This window comes from Cyphomyrmex costatus, unplaced genomic scaffold (genome assembly GCF_001594065.2).
Source record: "Cyphomyrmex costatus isolate MS0001 unplaced genomic scaffold, Ccosl1.0 scaffold20, whole genome shotgun sequence".
Lineage (NCBI taxonomy): Eukaryota > Metazoa > Arthropoda > Insecta > Hymenoptera > Formicidae > Cyphomyrmex > Cyphomyrmex costatus.
In genome coordinates this window covers 336,717-355,507 of record NW_017276039.1, presented here as the reverse complement: position 1 = coordinate 355,507, position 18,791 = coordinate 336,717, and the positions used below count along the sequence as shown (strand labels likewise).

The 18,791-nt window shown below is 30.3% G+C and overlaps 3 protein-coding genes across 6 annotated transcripts; 1 reads left to right on the top strand and 2 right to left on the bottom strand.

Moving 5' to 3' along the window:
- Positions 1–485: 485 nt before the first annotated feature.
- On the bottom strand, positions 486–7,451 carry LOC108773256 (uncharacterized). Its single transcript, XM_018539009.1, has 10 exons — positions 7,343–7,451; positions 6,833–6,980; positions 6,606–6,748; positions 5,821–5,965; positions 5,458–5,693; positions 2,959–3,019; positions 2,202–2,317; positions 849–2,017; positions 636–755; positions 486–528 (listed from the first exon to the last, which is right to left on the bottom strand). Exons 2-10 carry the CDS (start codon positions 6,936–6,938, stop codon positions 510–512), a joined length of 2,115 nt encoding a protein of 704 aa, XP_018394511.1. The 5' UTR covers positions 6,939–6,980; positions 7,343–7,451; the 3' UTR covers positions 486–509.
- A 3,110-nt stretch (positions 7,452–10,561) lies between these two features.
- LOC108773266 (DTW domain-containing protein 1) lies at positions 10,562–12,120 on the bottom strand. The gene is made up of 4 exons (XM_018539020.1): positions 11,888–12,120; positions 11,279–11,419; positions 11,020–11,209; positions 10,562–10,932 (listed from the first exon to the last, which is right to left on the bottom strand). Exons 1-4 carry the CDS (start codon positions 12,113–12,115, stop codon positions 10,562–10,564), a joined length of 930 nt encoding a protein of 309 aa, XP_018394522.1. The 5' UTR covers positions 12,116–12,120.
- Positions 12,121–13,846: 1,726 nt separating this feature from the next.
- AdipoR (adiponectin receptor) lies at positions 13,847–17,272 on the top strand. Of its 4 annotated transcripts, none has more exons than XM_018539006.1 (8): positions 13,847–14,006; positions 14,149–14,270; positions 15,042–15,320; positions 15,561–15,659; positions 15,900–16,071; positions 16,231–16,628; positions 16,777–16,941; positions 17,047–17,272. In XM_018539006.1, the coding sequence occupies exons 3-8, from the start codon at positions 15,072–15,074 to the stop codon at positions 17,179–17,181; spliced, it is 1,218 nt and encodes a 405-aa protein (XP_018394508.1). In that variant the 5' UTR covers positions 13,847–14,006; positions 14,149–14,270; positions 15,042–15,071; the 3' UTR covers positions 17,182–17,272. The 4 variants fall into 4 exon arrangements, with proteins under 4 accessions (XP_018394508.1, XP_018394507.1, XP_018394506.1 ...); XM_018539005.1 differs by having other exon boundaries at positions 14,149–14,397; XM_018539004.1 differs by lacking the exon at positions 14,149–14,270.
- The last annotated feature ends 1,519 nt before the right edge of the window (positions 17,273–18,791 follow it).

Here is an 18,791-nt window from a genome sequence, read left to right as displayed (position 1 = left end):
TGCCTATTATTAAAAGATTATTATAATTGTAAATTAATTATTTAAACAAAGGCTGGAAAAAAATAATTTACTCGCCATCTCTACACACCCCAGTCATATTTACTAAAATAAATCTGACAGTATACAAAAGAATACGGTATTGTACCAGTAATACTGTAGAAGGAAGATGTATAGGCATATTTTGTACATGTATATCGATACTCATAATAAAAAGATCAATTATAGTTATGTGCGACGATCAACGGAAGAAGTAATATAATATTGGCAATATAATATTTTCTCAATATTATTAGAACTACTGAATCAATCATAATTTCCACAATTTCAACTAACACACACAATTTTAAAATTTAACAGCTATTCAGATAATTTATATATAATAATCCGTTTACATTACTCTATCAAAATTCAATTATAAAAAGAACTTTGCATAATATATCATCGATATCGATAATGCGAGTAATAATTTTCTTCATTAATCTTCATAATACATATCAGTCTCCTTTTTATTAACCTCTTCTTAATTTCCTGTAAAGAAATACAATTTCACGTCATATATAATAGTCGAATATTTTAAATAGCCCAAATTCTACTGGACATATTCTATCCAAGTAGAGAGAAGAGGTTTTACTTACTTATTCAAAGTAGGTTCTTTCAAATTTGTCGGCGCCTTTCTTCGTCTAGGACGATTAGAAGTGTAAATGCTACCCTCCAAATCTCGTTGATTATCGTCTTCATCAGACGTGACATCTTTTCTGTAAATCCAGAGTATAAAAGCAAGTCCAAGAGAAAAATGACTTATAACAACTTAATAGTTGTTACACATACATAACAGTTGTTATACATACATGACACTGTTAATGTTCTGAGCTGTTCTTGGTTTAACATGAGATTCATTAAGCTTCTCCAAAACGACTTTTGCTGTGCTAGGATCTCGATTGTCCTTAGACTTATTTCTCAGTTTCGTCTTATTTTTAATCGTCGGAGAATTTTCAGCGTGACTCGTTCTGCCTGTCATATTCGGTGTCCTCGATTTCTTAATACTTTTATTGGAATGCTTTGTCTTTTGCGGTATCGACGTTCTCTTATGATCACTAACTAGAATTATCGGCAGTTTTATCGTGATATGATTATAATCAGATTTATCTAAATTCTGATTCGATACCGATGCGATTGGAATACTCGTATTTCTTGGTAACGTGGTGGTTACTTTAGTGTCAATTTCATTATTGACAGCAGAATTATTTATCACGGATTCGTCCAAAACAGGCAGTCGCAACTCATTAATATTGAATTTCATATTTTGTCTTGATTGACGTAACATTAAAGTAAAGTCTTCTGTCTCTTCCGGTACTTCGGAATGTCCTCGTCTCAGCGTCACGAAACTAGTAAATTTCATTGTATCATTTGCATTACCATCTTCTATGTTATCTGAACTTCTTTTATCATTTGATGTAGTCGTTGTCGGAAGTATCTCGCAAATACTATCATTTGTATCATGCTCATGTATAAAGGAGTTACACTCGGAACGATCGGCAACGGGATATCTCTCTGAAGCTTGTACATCATTCATAGATTCATTTGAGTTCGATATATCTCCTACGTTGCTTTCTGTAACGCTTGACTCATCATATACTATCACTTGTGATGTATTATTATTAACGTCAGAGACGTCAACATTTTCGAGTTCTGGTTCATTATCTTGCGGTGGTATAGTATTGTTAAACAGCCAACTTGGACCTTCTAATGGATCTTCTTCCTCCCAAGTTCTAGTATTATTCTGCAGTTTAGAGCTTTCTGTTACACTCGAATTTCTACTAAAATCTTTATTGGAAATTTTATTATTTATTTGTACATCAGAATCCTTTTTCGATGTGTCTATGTGCGTTTCATTTTTCCCGTTCGAGTTAATAGGCACCTGTGATTCTGATTTTGCGTTTATTCTATCAGTCAGATGTTTGTCAGACGTGTCATCACGACTCTCTTTACTTTGAATGTCAATCTGAGTGTCAATTACCTATAGAGAGAGAAATAATAAAGGTGTATAAATGTAGTAATCTCTAAAAAATAAGGCATCAACATTAGCTATTAAGCATACTATTTTTACATCACACGGGTGAAACAATTTTTACTATAAAGAATGTGAAAGTACCACAATAATTTAAAAATATTATATTAGATTTTATTATAGTGCCACTTACATTAATATGTCCCGCAGTTGACGGAGTTTCATTAGACCATCTATTTCGTGATCGCGAAAAAGATACTGACAATCTTTTTGAATGGCTTCTCCTATTTCTTCTTAATCTTTGTTCATCTGTCACAGAAAGTATACTCAAATGTAAACATATAGAAAAATTTAAACTCAGTTAAAATTAATTATAAACAAAAGATAATACCAATTATGAGCCAACATGTTAATTGTGAATTATGTATGTTATTAAACATCAAGGTAAATTTTAATCTTTTTTGGATCATCTTCAGTACAAAACAATTAACAAAATTAACATAATTATAATCAAATATTAAACATTACGAATAGAATAAAATATACAGTTCAAAATATATACATGTAGGATGGATTACACACACAAATATCTGAATACAGTCGAATATCTTAAAACACATTTTTGAGAAAAATATTTCAGACAAAAATTGGATAGCATCGCCAAGGTTAAGTTTTTTTTTTAGTAAATTTTTGTAATTTGGTTCTTAATATTATATAATAATAAACAAAATCTGTTCTGTAGTGCAAATTAAGTGATATCAAAGTGAATGTTTTATTTAATCTTTTCCAAAAAAATCATTCTATAGAGACCAATAAGCAACTTTCCTGTTTACGAAAATATCGCAATTATTAGACATTACAATACTGTCAATAATTCCAAATAAAAAAAATTCATCTCTAACAGAGTTCTCCATCAACCTTCAATTAAATTACTATTCGTAATTTCTTACCATTAACCCTGGGTGAAGAAATTGTTAATCTTTCTGGTAATCTGCATGGACGACCATTTTCCTGAAACAATTGTTTAAAAAAAAGTTCATTATTTTTTAAACTTATGTAATTCTTGATAGTATATCCAAGCCAAATATTTGAAAATACTTTTTAAAAATTGATATTATTAGAATTACTGAAATACAATATAATATCCATATTGTTAAAAAAAAGAACAGTTGTTCCTTTAACAGTAATTCTTCAAATCAAGTAACAGTTATTGGGTTTAGACATTGTTATATAGATATTTTAATAAGTAATCTCAAAAATGTCAATTTTTAAAAAGTGTTTCCAAGTCTTTGACCTGGAGTATGTGATGATCGTAGCGTAGAAAGTTGTATGGCTGCTCTGATCCGGGTTCTGAAGATCCGGGTTCAAATCCACTCAGAACATACATATCAGATTTTATTTGATCACCTCACGGAAGGTAATGACAAACCACCATTGGTTTTTTACCATTAGAGAATATGTTTGCCATAACAATCTCTTTTAATAGGCCGTTCGGATACGGTGTTAAAAACTATAGGTCTCATCATCATATTTTAAAAAAAGGCGTGTAGACGTTTTTTTGAAGCCTCTATTCGTTGAGGCAGTTAAAGTAATCCGAAAATGATGAATTTTGGTAACAAGGAATTTTCGGGGACGCTTTTTTAAAAACTTGGTAAAAATTATGATAATTAAAAAAGACTTATCCAATATGGCGGACGGAAAAGATGCGAAAATCTTAAAGGTTTTCCGATTTCGGCAAAATTTGGATTAAGGAGGCTTACGCGGACGCTGATTTCGAATCCGTGATCAAAATTAGGAAAATCCAAATGGCTGATCCAAAATGGCGGACGGAAAGTGTTGCGAAATACATAAAAATTTAAAAATTCCAGCGAAATTAGGTAAATGGGGGTTACCGCAAACGCTGATTTTGATTCCGTGTTCCAAATTTTTAAATTCAATATGGCAGACGGAAATATTGCGGAAATCAATAAGATTTTCCGAATATGACGAATTTAATAAGACGCAAAGAAATGTAATTGTAATTTAAAGCTTAATAGACTATGCTTTGGTGTAAATTTTGTAAGAGAAAATTATATGATGGTTTAAAAAAAAAAAGAATCGCGCGCGTAGTGCTCTGAGAAGTTGGCACCCCTAAATGCGAATACTGGTAATATCATTATTGCATTCGTTTGGCCACTGTTTGTCCACGTTTGTCCACCCGTTATTTTCATTTGTCCACCCTCCAAAAAAGCTATACACAAAAAAAATTGTAACACCCCCAAGTGATTATTTTACACTATTACGAAAAATATAATAAACATAGGGTGGACAAACGAAAATAATGGGTGGACAAACGTGGACAAACAGTGGACAAACGAATGCAATAATGATTTTACCAATATTCGCATTTAAGGTGCCAACTTCACAAAGCTGCTTTGAGAAGTTGGAACCTCTAAATGCGAATATTGGTAAAATCATTATTGCATTCGTTTGTCCACTGTTTGTCCACGTTTGTCCACCCGTTATTTTCATTTGTCCACCCTCCAAAAAAAAGTTATACACAAAAATAAATTGTAACACCCCCAAGTGGTTATTTTACATTATTACGAAAAATATAATAAACATAGGGTGGACAAACGAAAATAATGGTTGGACAAACGTGGACAAACAGTGGACAAACGAATGCAATAATGATTTTACCAATATTCGCATTTAAGGTGCCAACTTCACAAAGCTGCTTTGAGAAGTTGGAACCTCTAAATGCGAATATTGGTAAAATCATTATTGCATTTGTTTGTCCACTGTTTGTCCACTGTTTGTCCACGTTTGTCCACCCGTTATTTTTATTTGTCCATCCTCCAAAAATAAGTTATACACAAAAAAAGATTGTAACATCCCCAAGTGATTATTTTTCGAAGTTCAAAAAAGTGATTATTTTTCGAGTTCGTATCGATTGCTTGAGAATTCATTTTACTAAAGTAATGATTTTTTCGAAAAAATACGAATAAAAAATGTCAAAAAAAACGAAGAACAACTGAATAAGATTAAAAGAAGACGAAAATCATCATCTTCATGACTATTTCAAAAAGCGGGGAAAAAAATAAGAAAATAAAAATACGAAAATCAATAATTTAAAATGAAGATAATTAATTAAAACTAAAAAAAGGAAAAAACATATGATAATCTCATAAATTAGACAAATCCGGAAAAAAATTTCAAGGATGTATAAATGCTTAAATTTTTTAAAAAATTAAGTAAAGAAAGAACCTACGTTGTAATTTTAGGGGGATTAACAAACCAGTTTGGACTTTTCCAGATTTGTTTGTGTATCCCCTATAAATCTGAATCGCGCGCGTAGCGCGCGCAGGAAAAGGCTAGTATATTAAAAAATATATGCACGAGATATCATCACATCTTTGACGACTGAGAATTATATAATACATAGTCATATAAAATAAATGTATACATACATATCTAAGAGGCGTAGAAGGTAAAGAAATAATCGGCGATCTATTCTCAGTTATCTCCAAACTTCTAGTGGGTGTGGTTACTTCTGGTATATCACTCAGTCTTGATACATTAATATCCTCCATATTAACCCGACTTAAATTTATTGTAGGCTTAGTAATAGTATGCCCACCCACCATAGGTTTTACCACTCCTTTTGCTGGTGATTTTGTTGATAATCTAACAGATGATTCTTTATCTGAAATATATTCTTATATAAAGATTAGATATTATAAAATGCTTATAATAACTAAATAATGTAAAGAAAATTAAATTATACTAAGAAATTCTTAGAATTTAATGGTATCATGTAACATATTGTTTACTTTCAGTTGAAGCAGACAGCCTCACAGCAGTATTGGCAGCAACAAGCTCTTGACACATAGAGATAGTATTTGTCATATAACCAGTCATTGTGACTAACATTTTCAATATTTCCTTTGCGTTATTCAGTACATTCGAAATTACAGTCTAAAACAAATAATAGATAATAGATTAAATTAAAAACTGTAAAATATTAGTATATGTGGTTTATAAATTTATTATATGTATAACATATATCAGTACAACTAAAGTAGATAGAGACTACATAGTAAGCATATACATTCACTGAGTTAACTTTGACTGTAACATATATTATACATATATAAATTTTTAGAATAACATGCATTGACCTTAATAAATATATATTAAAGTCATGATCTTGAACAATTCAAAAGATCCGTCGATTAGTTTGATCAGAATTGGTTCGATACACAAGCACTGTATTTTAACAGATCATATGAAATTTGATAAAATACAGTACTTGCGGAACCAATTCATATAAGTTTGTGACTCCAATTGAAGAAATATAAGCAGGTGTATTGTCATGATAGAACCAACAGTTGGTTATTTTATATACAAACCAAAGAAATTAATGAATGCATCTGTCTAAAATTTTAATAGCAGTCATGTAAAGGATTAAACTTGTTTAAAATTATAGCATTTTCGTATTTGTAACGTCATCTCTATATTAAACTGAGAATACATATATAGAAGAGATTACTGTAACTTTGACAAGAGATAACAGACTTGAGAGAAAGAGAGACATAGTTACATAAATGATACTTACATTTCGTGTGTTACATATTAGATTTAATTGCTGAATCTCTTCTACTAGCTCTATATTTTGTGTGAACAATGTCTGACTATTCTGTTTTTCTTTAGAAAGTGCTTTTGCTAAATGACTATTATTATGCTTCAATTTTTCACATACTGAAAGAAACAATTTTAGTAAAACAACTGCCATATGTTGAAAAGAGTAAGAATAGAATTACTTTAAAATTCAAATTCTCTTACATGGTCTGTAAGATCGTACTTCCTTATAGCGTGTTTTCAAGATCTGTGATCTTTTATTAGCCAGTACTCCAACCCTTTTAAATTTTCGAATCGACATTTTTGGCATATTGTATGTATGATTTCATACAATTCCTCTCATGCAATAAATCTGCATATAGACAATAGAACAATGGATAGTAATTAAAATATGGATCTTATTCTGTATAACTCTTAATGATTATAATGATATTGTTACATTATCATTACACAGGTTTCGTACATGGTAAAAAAACTGAGCAAAAGCAATGTAATAATATCATTAAGAGTTATACAATAAGGTCCTAAATCTCATAAGTTTATCCAGAAAATTCAAATAAATATAAGTTTTATCACTATTGGAATTAAAAAGAAAGGATAAATGAAATGATTATGTTAAAATTTTCATTTTTCGATATATCTTCTTATTTTGCAAAAATTATTCCATGAACGAAACAATCCTTTATTGTTGTTTATTATTGTACCTTAACTCACGTTTAACATTAATGAAGATACAAATATGCTTCCTTCTTTTTTTTTGATGAAACATACGTTACAAAAAACGTACTTCGTAAAATATAAATCCAATTTTTCTTACGTACAAGTCTTGCGTTAAAGATTTCCTTCTTTCACATGTACGAACAACCAAATAGGTGAATATTCATGATCTTCGTGATGTTTCGATCTGCATTGAACGTTGTAACAAATCAGAGATTTGATCAGAAATTCAGAATTAAAATGTCCGATATTTAAAAGATCTTGTTAAATCACACAGAGTACAACACATTATACACCATCCACACGGATCTAATACAACATATATTGGCATACATTTATATGTGTATACGTATATGTGTTTGGTCGTTGAGATCTATCATTTCAAATCACAGGTTTGTGTTTATTCCTACACTGTCTGAACTGGTGCACTCTGCAATAAGTTAAAGTAAAACAAACATATATATGTTCTTCACTCAAAGGCTCGCTCCAGTTCAGTAGAGACCTATATAATTAGAGCTCTCTCTACTCTTGAAAAATATAGGATGCTTTCCATCTGATGATGGAACACAAGTCGACACAGTGTCGTTCTATCTTTGTCACTCTAGGGCTATGTTCAGATTCCCACCCGAGTGCCACCTAGGTATCCTTATTATTTATCAAATGTTAAAACAAGGATAACATGACACCCGAGGAGCACTCGAGTGGGAATCTGAACGCGCCCTAGAATGACGCTAATGCCTATTTCCACCAATGCAAATTAACTTTAATCTCGGTTTAACTTATTGGCCGCAGCACACACTTTTGCATAACGCATGTGCATAAGGAATTTCATTGGCCCATTTTCTTATGCATGAGTCAATGGACCAATCAAATTCTTTATGTATATGGTTTATGCGTTATGCAAAAGTCTGTGCTCCCCGCTTAACTTATGTCATCAAATGGAAAACACCCTATATAGCATACAAAAAACTAGAAAAATAAATAGAATAGCGTTTTTTGCCTGACCGGATTTGCATCTGGATTAGAAAATATTTTGCTATTAGTAGACTTTACATGCACTACCAATAGGAGAGCACGAAACGTCATTGGCCGAGTTCAAGACGACAAAGTGGCTAGGTACATACATATACGCTTGCCTAGCGATTAAACATAATTGGTTATTATACTTAGCCCGGATCGGGGATCCTCATACGGACAACAGCGCTTTGACACCGAACACTGATTGGTGAAAAACGGGTTATGGGGGTAAATTTTACCTTCGCAACCGGTTTTTCATCAATCAGCGTCCAGTGTCAAAGCGCTGTTGTCCGTATGAGGGCTTATAGATCCAACCAATCATATTTGAGCGCTCGGCGGATCCACAATACACGTGTTTTAGCCCGGATCCTCATACGGGCAACAGCGCTTTGACACCAAACGCTGATTGGTGAAAAACCGGTGGCGAGGGTAAAATTTACCCCCATAATCCGTTTTTCACCAATCAGTGTCCGGTGTCAAAGCGCTGTTGTCCGTATGAGGATCCGGGCTTAAGCCTTAAGCTGCAAGAAATTAACTAATTACAGTCTAATTCGAGGAGAATAATGGACTATGATTCGTCCATTTCATATGGCTTAAGGCTTAAAGCTCTTATGTAGATCCGGACTTAATAAGACGCATTACTAATTGGTTGCTTTAAAATAAAATATTCTTATTGGTCCTCCACTGGAAAATTACTAGGCATTGGCCAATGCAAGATATGTCCAACTGGGATGTACACATTTGGAACTTTCTTCAAAATAATCTTGTGTCTGAAAATTTTGATTGTGATTTAAAAATTTTTAGTATTCTTTTATTTAACTTCATTATTTATATATTTTTATTTTATCGTTTGTAGTTTTTCTGATGTGAGAAAAATTCTCACATCTGTCACATTGAAAAAAAATTTATATTTTAAATTTATGAAAAAAAAATTGTTTATCTATACTTCGCTTCAAATTTTATAAGTTTTCTTCTCTCTCTCTCTCTCTCAAAATTATTCTTAAATTTCATAATTCGCGTTAATAAAGAATTTTAGAAAAGATACACACACACAAAGGCTGTGAAATTGATACTAAATGCGAATTTTGATAAAATCATTGCATCTGATTGATTACTATTTGTCCATTAAAAATATTTTTTGGAGGGCGGACAAAAAAATTTTTTATGGATAAAAGTGGACAATCGAATGCAATGTTGATTTTGTCAAAATTCATATTTAGGGATATTAACTTTACAGACCTCATATATAAATCTACTGAGTATTTCTTAAAAAAATGTCTTAATTTTATAAATACTAAGTTTTTTCAAAAATTATTAAATTTATATAGAATATCTGAAAAAATAGATCGAAAATTTTAATAAAAATTTTCAATTGATTTGGTTTTAATTCATATACTAGTATTGTGAATTTGTTTGTACGATAATAGGTACATACTGTATAATATAAAAAAATTTTTTGTTTCATTTTGTAATAAAAGTGGTATACTTAGCACAAACATATTATGGTAAAAAAAATTATTTTATTTTATTTTTTTGCCAATATCTTATGGTATATTTTAGTACAAAAATAAAAGGTTGCAAAACATTTCTGAATTTAAGAAGTATGTCACGTATTTTTGCACATAAAAAGTACATATAAACTACATATCAAACTACATATATAAGTATAATTCTATAATAAAATAGAATTGTCTTTAAAGTTGTAAAATTGCACCGAAATCATTTTTTCTTATATAATTTTATAAGATAAGAGTATATAATATATCCTATAATTTAGAAGTATTACAGTTTGCAGAAACATAATATAAGTATAAAATTGAAAATTTGTCAACAACCTAGTTAGATATAAAAGAACTTAATGTGAGAAAATGTATTCAATCAACATATAACATTTAAAAAACATTTTTTAAACATTTATTTAATATTTTTACACTAAATATTTAATATAAAATAAATATTCAAAAAACATTGTTTAAATAAATATAAGTAACTAGGCTCAATAAATATATATTATAATGATACAGAAGAACTACGAGCCTAATAAATTCGTTTATAATTTAACAAAAATAAATACAAAACAATTCATAAAACAGCTGTTTAATTTTGTAACATTAAACAAATTTATTAGGTTTGTAGCCCTTTTTTGTATCATTATTTATCATTTAAATATTTTTAAAATATTGTGTACTGATTCGGTAGTTATATGAGTGGCCTTTTATAAGCTTTTAATTCATTATGATTATATATAGAATGAATGTGTTCAAACATGTATTTAAAAAAGTATAAAAGATTATCATACTGTCCATTGTATCTTTGCATTAGTTCTTCACCATTAATTACAGAGTATTGGTGTGTAGAATCCGTATAACATGTATTCTTTATAATATCATTTAAGTCTAGATATTTTTTTATAGTCTCTCCATAGTCTTCATCTACCCCAAGAGCACATGTATGTAATTCTACTAGAAATTGATGGATTGATTCAATTGTTGCTAAATACCATCTTGGACTGTCCTTTTGATGACGCCAGAATTGAGAAATTCTTGACTTTAATATCACGCAACGTAATTCTGTGTTAATTATATAAAAAGAATAAGTTTTTAAATAGTGAGTAAGATTTGCATATAATAATTATAAAAGTTAAATTTTTTATTTACCTCTCAATCTTTGGTCTTTATATATTGATTTGGTTTGGTGCCATGTACTATCAATGAAAATTGCCCTTTTTATGGGCCATACAGTTTCTGTTTTTTCTCCTAAAGCATCATTTTTTCCTTCTTTTCTCACAAAAAGATCCTTAACACTTATATTCTTTGCATTATCTTTGCTAGGAAAAACTAAAACTGTCTAAAAGTAACATCCATCGAGTTAAGAACCAATTAAGAATTGAAGAGCTTGAAAGTAGATTATTGTTACCTCTTCTTTATTTGGTATCTCTGGAAAATCTGGATATATATAGATTTTTACATCTGCTGGTGCAATTATCGCAGCATGGATAGCTGTACTCTTGCCAGGTATTTCACGAGGGTGCTTAATGATGTCAATTTTAATTGGTAGCTGAAAAAGTAATATAGGGTAATTATAAAACAAACACATTAGTACATAATGTATTTTAATCCTTCTCTCAAGCAAAACAAACAAGTCATAATAATGTCCAAATAATGTTAAAATGAATTGTTACTTATTAAAAAATGATGTTTATATTAATCATATATGAGTTTTTTTACTACATTTTGATGTCATGATGATTTATCTGCTTAGGCTGTCAATACATAATTTTTCACCTTTTACTGTGTTTCACAGGACTCATGTTAAAAGTATAAAAACGAAAATGAGATAAGGTCTGTACAAAATTGTTGTTCAAGAAGATATTTTTAAGGCATTGTATAACAAAAAATATAAAAATTTTAACTTTATATTTTCAAAATTTGAAAATATCCAGATACTCATACCATGACAAAAGGATTAAATTAACGTTAAATTATATAAAAATTCAGTTTTATCTATGTGGTAATCAGTACATACCTTCACTCGTGGATAATATCTGCATGAAAGAACAGGTTGGTAACAGGTATAACAGAAAAATTTCCGTGACTTTTGACATAAATCGCACTTTCTTCTAGATTCGACCAATTTTAGTTCCCTTGTATCATTAATTTTTAAGTTACAGAAAGGATTTTCATCGATTATCTTTTGTTTTTCCTTCAGCTCCAATAATTTATCAGTAGAATGTTGAACGGTGCTTTCTGCCATTTATATTTTTGACGATAATCGGAATATTCGAAATATTATATCACTGTTTATTTATAATAACAGAACACCATAATTCCCGGTCACAAGTAAATAAACCTGATAACATCATGGAACGAAAGTACATCAGCATGGCGAATCCTTATTACTAAATAACTTTCTTGAATAGTAGCCTTTAGAGTAGTACAAAGTATAATACATAAACTTTTGAAATACATATACAGTAATCAGAACTACAAAAGTAATCAAATTCACTAAATTCTCTTACAAAGAATTTGCAATAACAAAATGTTTATATGTTATCTAATATTCATAAATTTTTGGTATTTAAGACTGTCTTAAGTGTAATGTTTTAAGGGGATCCTAAATTACCCTACAGGCCTCTATATTACCGACAAAATCGTATAATTTTTGTAACGTAAATACTTTTTTTGTTATTCACAGATTCGAAAATCCTTTTACAGAATTAAAGTATACGCATTAATACGTATCTGTGAGGTAGAATCTATGAACTCAATTTTGAAATTTTTTATCGTTTTTAGCATAGATTCTATCTCACAGATACGTATTAATGCGTATACTTTAATTCTGGTAAAAGGATTTTCGAATCTGTGAATGACAAAAAAAGTATTTACGTTACAAAAATTATACGATTTTGTCGGTAATATAAAGGCCTGTAGGGTAATTTAGGATCTCCTTAAGATGCTAATAATGCCTGGTTTAGGCATAATTCACACTAGGCGCGATGAGCGATGCGCGACGAGCGATAACCAATAAGAACTCTTCATTACATCGTCGTGTGAGCTAAAGCAAAGCTTTTATTGGATATCGCTCATCGTTCATCGCCTATCGCCCAGTGTGAATTAGGCATTATGCTTCGGTCTTAAGGACTTAATCCTAAAATTCAGCCAATAGAGTTCAAATTTCGGTTAGAACTGGCAGCTTTATTGGTTGAATTTTAGGATCTTGGGATTAAGACCTGAAGCATAAACCAGGCATAAGGTTTGATATATGACTTAAGACTTAAGGTCTTAAATATAATATAAGAATTGACTGTAATAATTACAATTGACTATATTTAACTATTATTATATTATTAAATATTATCTTTATTGTTGTTATTGTTATTACATGACTATAGTCATGAAATAAATATATATGCTATATATATATATAGTATATAAATACTAGCCATTGTCCTTTAAAAGTTGAAGATTTTTATTTTCTTTTATAAATATTATAGAAATTCTGTATCATTTACCACAGATCGAAAGTACTTAATTCCTCGCTTTTCTCGTCCAATTTCTCTTCCTCATTTGTATTTCTCATTACGTTCATCTAGGGATTAATAAAAGAGAGAAGGAGAGAGCAAGCCTGTCAATAGGTCTGTTTTCTGTAGCTGAACTAGTGTACATTTTTAGAACTTAAAGTGAGATAGGTATATGTGGGTATATGTTTGATATTTATAGAAAGCGAGAAAGAAAGTTCTAGTTCAGTCTAGTGCAGGAACAGGAAACAGACCAAATATTCCCTTTCTCTTTCGGAGCTGGGATCAGTACTTTGGTGTCACTTGATGTAGCCACGTGCGGATCATTAAGCCCGTATCGGATTATCGAGACTCGTGAGTTGCAGAATGCGAATTCAATCGAAGCAAATTAAAACTTGAGGTTATCTGATTGGCCGAATTCTAATCCTAGATCTTCCGTCAAGTGTTGGTCATTGTCACTTCAATCCGACCTATCCGAGTTAGATATACACATGACTGCTTGAAGCAAATAGAGTGCAGAGGGAACGTAAACTTCCCAAATAATATTCCAGTACAGAGAGCCTAAGAACAATATCAGAAGCATGTCCACGTAAATGTGAATACTGCGGGAATATCGTCGTGCGGCTGGTATGTATGTACATGAAGCTCAACAATCGTATTTAACATGCACATCATCGTGTGACATCCCGTCGTTCCCCTATCGTTCACCGAGTGCCGAATTTCATGCCTGTTGCGCGCTTTCACGGCGTTTTCGTTTCTCCTGCTCTAGACTAGACGATGAGTTCGTCCGCGCGACTCAAAACGCGTGAGTGTTAGGCAGAAAAGAGATGAGAGAATCAAGATTGCAACAGGCTGTAAAAAAGGAAAGCAAAAAAGGATATAATCGACGAGGTTAAAGTCCAATCGACGTGCAACCTACGACATTTGGTGCAACGTATTTATTATGTCTTATATAATAAGTCATATGTTTATGAAGTCAAGACGGTATCTCTAATGAAAATCATATTTAAATTAACGGGTGGGTGCTATAATTTTCATCAAACAAAACACGAGAACCGATGCCTCCAGCTTATTCTCTCTCCAGAGTGCTCCGAAAACGAGATTCGCTGTAACGATTAATTTTGGACAATCCATTAATTAATCCTTGTCAGTATTTTCATCGTCTTAAAGTGCTATTTAATATCGTCAGAATTATACCTTTGTGCTGTTTTCTCTCAAACATATATTTATATTAAAAGAAACAGTTGTATGTGTGTGAATTAACATTGTAAATTCATGATAAGGAACAATAGATTTGTTCTTTATTGCACTGGACTGCACTAGACTACATTAAAATTTTCCTTTTTGCTTTGGTCAATTATCAAACATGTGCTTGTTTCATTTCAAGTGTAGAATATATATTGTGTAGTTTAGCTATAAAAAAAGACTTACCTACTTATGGATGCTTTAGATAACAGATAACACAAGTCGACACACAAACATCTTTCTTTCTTGGCATTCAATGAACAATAAAGCAAGACAATCCTTGTCGTCAAGTGAAAAGCATTTAATATAATTTAATATAAATTTTTTGCTTTGATTTATATTGAGATTTATAGATATAGAATATTACAAAAGCTTGTATTTTAAAACTTTTTTTACGTAACAACAAACAACTTCCAGATTCGCAGTCAATCACATTTATTCTGAATCATGTCGCAATACGAAGATGTCTTTTTGGAAGATAAAGAAAAAGAAGAAAATCTACCAGTAGATTTAGCAGGAATGCGACGTCGTATCCCATGGAGTGAACGTGTATTGTTAAATAGTGAGATACCAGGTTTATATGAAGTTAAAGAATTATTAGAGGATGACGACGCAAGTTGTCTGGCAGAAGAGGAGGATGGGGTCGGATGTCCATTACCATCGACGCCGGAAGATGATCATCTTCTGGATTGTGAGGTATATATATTGTTTCCTTTTATCTTAAAATAATTTATACATAGAGAACAATTTGGCATATAAGTATTTAGCTAGATTGCTGAATGGAGGGTTACATTTCCTTCATAATTATTTTGATGGTCTAACAAAATTATTTTTAGAGTATATCTATAAAAAAGTACATGTAAGTTTTTGGATATTTTAGCAAAATTGTTCATTCTATTTAATTAACGAGTTAAACATCCATTACTTATGTTATAGATGACTGAAGTATTAAAGGCAGGAGTATTGAGTGATGAAATTGATCTAGGTGCACTAGCACATAATGCAGCGGAGCAGGCCGAGGAATTTGTTCGAAAGGTAAAAGGATATCCAGATATTTATATCATTGCATGTATAAAAATATCTTTCCACTTGAGATAATAGCAAATAACTGTAGCAAATTAATCTTCATTAGAATGAATCTACATTATAATTTGAGAAACACACTTTGTATTTCTCACATGTACGGCCCTATACGATTTAGTATTTAAATATTATAATTTGACATTGTTAATCTACAAATTACAAGTTTAAAGTAATTGGAGATGTTATTTGTAGGTATGGGAGGCATCGTGGAAACAGTGTCACTTTAGGAATCTACCTAGATGGTTGCAAGATAACGATTTCTTGCATGCTGGTCACAGGCCACCATTACCCTCATTTTATGCGTGCTTTAAAAGCATTTTTCGAATTCATACAGAAACTGGCAATATCTGGACACATTTACTAGGTACACTGCTTTTTATCTCATTAGTGTGGTATTAAGTAACACTTAAATGTATTAATATGCACTTTCTAAAAAAGTCTGTAAATACAGCATATTCTTTTAAGTATATTCTGTGAATTTTGGTTATTAATTTTGTTCATAAAAATATTTTATTCTTTACAGGCTGTGTTGCCTTTATTGGTATAGCTATATTTTTTCTAACACAACCTCCTATAGAAATTCAATTGGAGGAAAAATTGGTATTTGGTACCTTCTTTGCTGGTGCTATAATTTGCCTAGGAATGTCATTTGCCTTTCATACAGTTCATTGCCACAGCGAATGTGTGGGAAAGCTATTTTCAAAGTTAGATTATTGTGGAATAGCTATGCTTATTATGGGTAGTTTTGTACCATGGCTTTATTACGGATTTTATTGCGATTATCAACCTAAGCTAATTTATCTGTCTGTGGTGGTTGTCCTTGGTATAACCAGTATTGTAGTTTCATTGTGGGAGCGATTCGGCGAACCAAACTATCGTCCACTTAGAGCTGGAGTTTTTATGGGTTTTGGACTTAGCGGGGTAAGTTTTTTTTTTTTTAATTTATCGTTTAACTTCAAAAAATTTATGTTTTCTATATCTATAACCTATATTTTAATTTTGTATTTTAATTATTTATATCTAATAATAATTTATCTACAATATTTTAATTCCATTGTTATACATTTAGGTAATACCAGCTGTACATTATGCTGTCGCCGAAGGTTGGTTCAAGGCGATTAGCCAAGCATCCCTCGGATGGTTAATATTAATGGGATGTCTGTATATATTAGGCGCGTTATTTTATGCTTTAAGGGTACCTGAACGTTTTTTCCCAGGAAAATTCGATATTTGGGTAAGCATTATTAAAATTATTGATTTATAGTGACTTGAGTTCAAATTATTTTGACGATATCTTATATACGACGATATATTATATTTTAATATTTTAATTTTATAGTTTCAGAGTCATCAAATCTTCCATGTATTAGTAATTGCAGCTGCTTTTGTCCATTACCATGGCATTACAGAAATGGCAATGCATAGAATGACAATAGGCGACTGCACAAATCCATCGCAGGTGTTGGCTTTTTAAATTTACGGGCACATACTTTCATCTTGTTGATAACTTTCATATATCATTAACCCAATAAAAAAAAAGACTACAAAGTTTCCTAAATCTTACGCCAGCATATTTGTGCTGTTGGAAGATGTGGTAAACGTAAAGTAGAGGATAAATATATTTAATTTCAGATTTATGGTAGAATATATTTTAGAATTTGTTGCTTGTTTATTTAATTGAATTAATTTTATTAATTTTAAAGCCAATAGTTACTTTTTGAAAATATTTATGTAACTGCAAGTTGTTTGATATTGTTGAATTTATTTCAACTTCCTTTAAAATCAATGTGATTTGGATATATATATATTGAATATAAATATATATATAGATTGAGATATTTTTTTTGCAATTGAATAAATAAGACATATTCGTAAACTATGCGTATGTGAAATTTCTGAATCTTTTTGAATACGAAATATATGAGAGTTTATATATTATTTTAAAGAACTATCTAATTCGGATACTGTAAATGAAACAAAATTCTGACAGAAGTACACAATGTAAACTTAAATGGCCATATATTACTTATGTTCAGACTTTGGATCTTAAAAATTATATAAATATTTATATTATCTTTTTCTCCTTTTAATTCTCTCTTCATTTATTTACGTACATATAGTTATAGTGAAATAAATAATTTAATTATAATTAAATTAATTATTATAGAAAGATTAAAATTATTTAATCATTTTTGAATTATTAAAAATATCTAAAAGCTTTAGTTGTATTTAGGTGCTTTGATAAAAAAAAGATAAATATTTGTTTTCTCATATAAAATTTATATACTTGAATATAAAATATGTGAGACAATAGGCAACGAAAATTAAATGCATATGTGACTAAGATTTAGGAAGCAGCCGTTGCTATGTGAACAATTTTATAGGACACAAGTACTATAAAATCTATAATATGTATATTTTGAACAAAGTCATTGTTACAATAATATATGGAAATTTGTTTAATATATACTATCATTATATATATGTGTATATATACATATATATATATATATGAAATATGTGATGTACCAATCTAATTTTTTCAAAAGCATTTCTTATTTTCCAATTTGTATACTATATATTCAAAGTTCTTAATATATAGAATTCTGATAATATCTACATATATATCAGATGTATGAAAAAAATTTTGTATATAAAAAGACTCTGAAAGGAAAAAGATAGTGTTTAATCTTTGAATTAAACATGATTGACTTATATATATTGGGATCTAATCAATTATTTAAGTATCATCTGCTTCCTACATATATCCACTTGTTATGTATAAATAATTCCTATTCTATTCCCTAACGATTTTTGTTCCTTTTTGAACCATTAAATCCGTATAATGTTCATTTTTAGTTCTAAGAATTAGGAAAAGATAATCCGGCCACTAGATGGCCGCGCTTCTCGTAAGAAATCGCTCAGAAGTACTATGTATATATGTATAAGAAAGCGAATACAAATTAGGACTTTCATTAATTTTTAAATGTTGTAATTTTCTCATAGATTTGAAATACTTCAGAATTTATATATACAATATACACGTGAGTTCTCTCTCTCTCTTGCTATATTCATAACTTGCAT

What these genes read in the sequence shown, in the direction of transcription:
- LOC108773266 (XM_018539020.1), bottom strand. Translation starts at nt 12,115, where the DNA reads ATGGCAGAAAGCACCGTTCAACATTCTACTGATAAATTATTGGAGCTG. An exon ending in GATATTATCCACGAGTGAAG is followed by an intron (nt 11,420 to 11,887) that starts GTATGTACTGAT and finishes TTACTTTTTCAG; the next exon opens with CTACCAATTAAAATTGACAT. An exon ending in AGATACCAAATAAAGAAGAG is followed by an intron (nt 11,210 to 11,278) that starts GTAACAATAATC and finishes TGTTACTTTTAG; the next exon opens with ACAGTTTTAGTTTTTCCTAG.
- AdipoR (XM_018539004.1), top strand. Translation starts at nt 15,072, where the DNA reads ATGTCGCAATACGAAGATGTCTTTTTGGAAGATAAAGAAAAAGAAGAA. An exon ending in TATCTGGACACATTTACTAG is followed by an intron (nt 16,072 to 16,230) that starts GTACACTGCTTT and finishes TATTCTTTACAG; the next exon opens with GCTGTGTTGCCTTTATTGGT. An exon ending in CAGGAAAATTCGATATTTGG is followed by an intron (nt 16,942 to 17,046) that starts GTAAGCATTATT and finishes TTAATTTTATAG; the next exon opens with TTTCAGAGTCATCAAATCTT.
- LOC108773256 (XM_018539009.1), bottom strand. Translation starts at nt 6,938, where the DNA reads ATGCCAAAAATGTCGATTCGAAAATTTAAAAGGGTTGGAGTACTGGCT. An exon ending in AGTACGATCTTACAGACCAT is followed by an intron (nt 6,749 to 6,832) that starts GTAAGAGAATTT and finishes TGTTTCTTTCAG; the next exon opens with TATGTGAAAAATTGAAGCAT. An exon ending in GCTGTCTGCTTCAACTGAAA is followed by an intron (nt 5,694 to 5,820) that starts GTAAACAATATG and finishes AATATATTTCAG; the next exon opens with ATAAAGAATCATCTGTTAGA.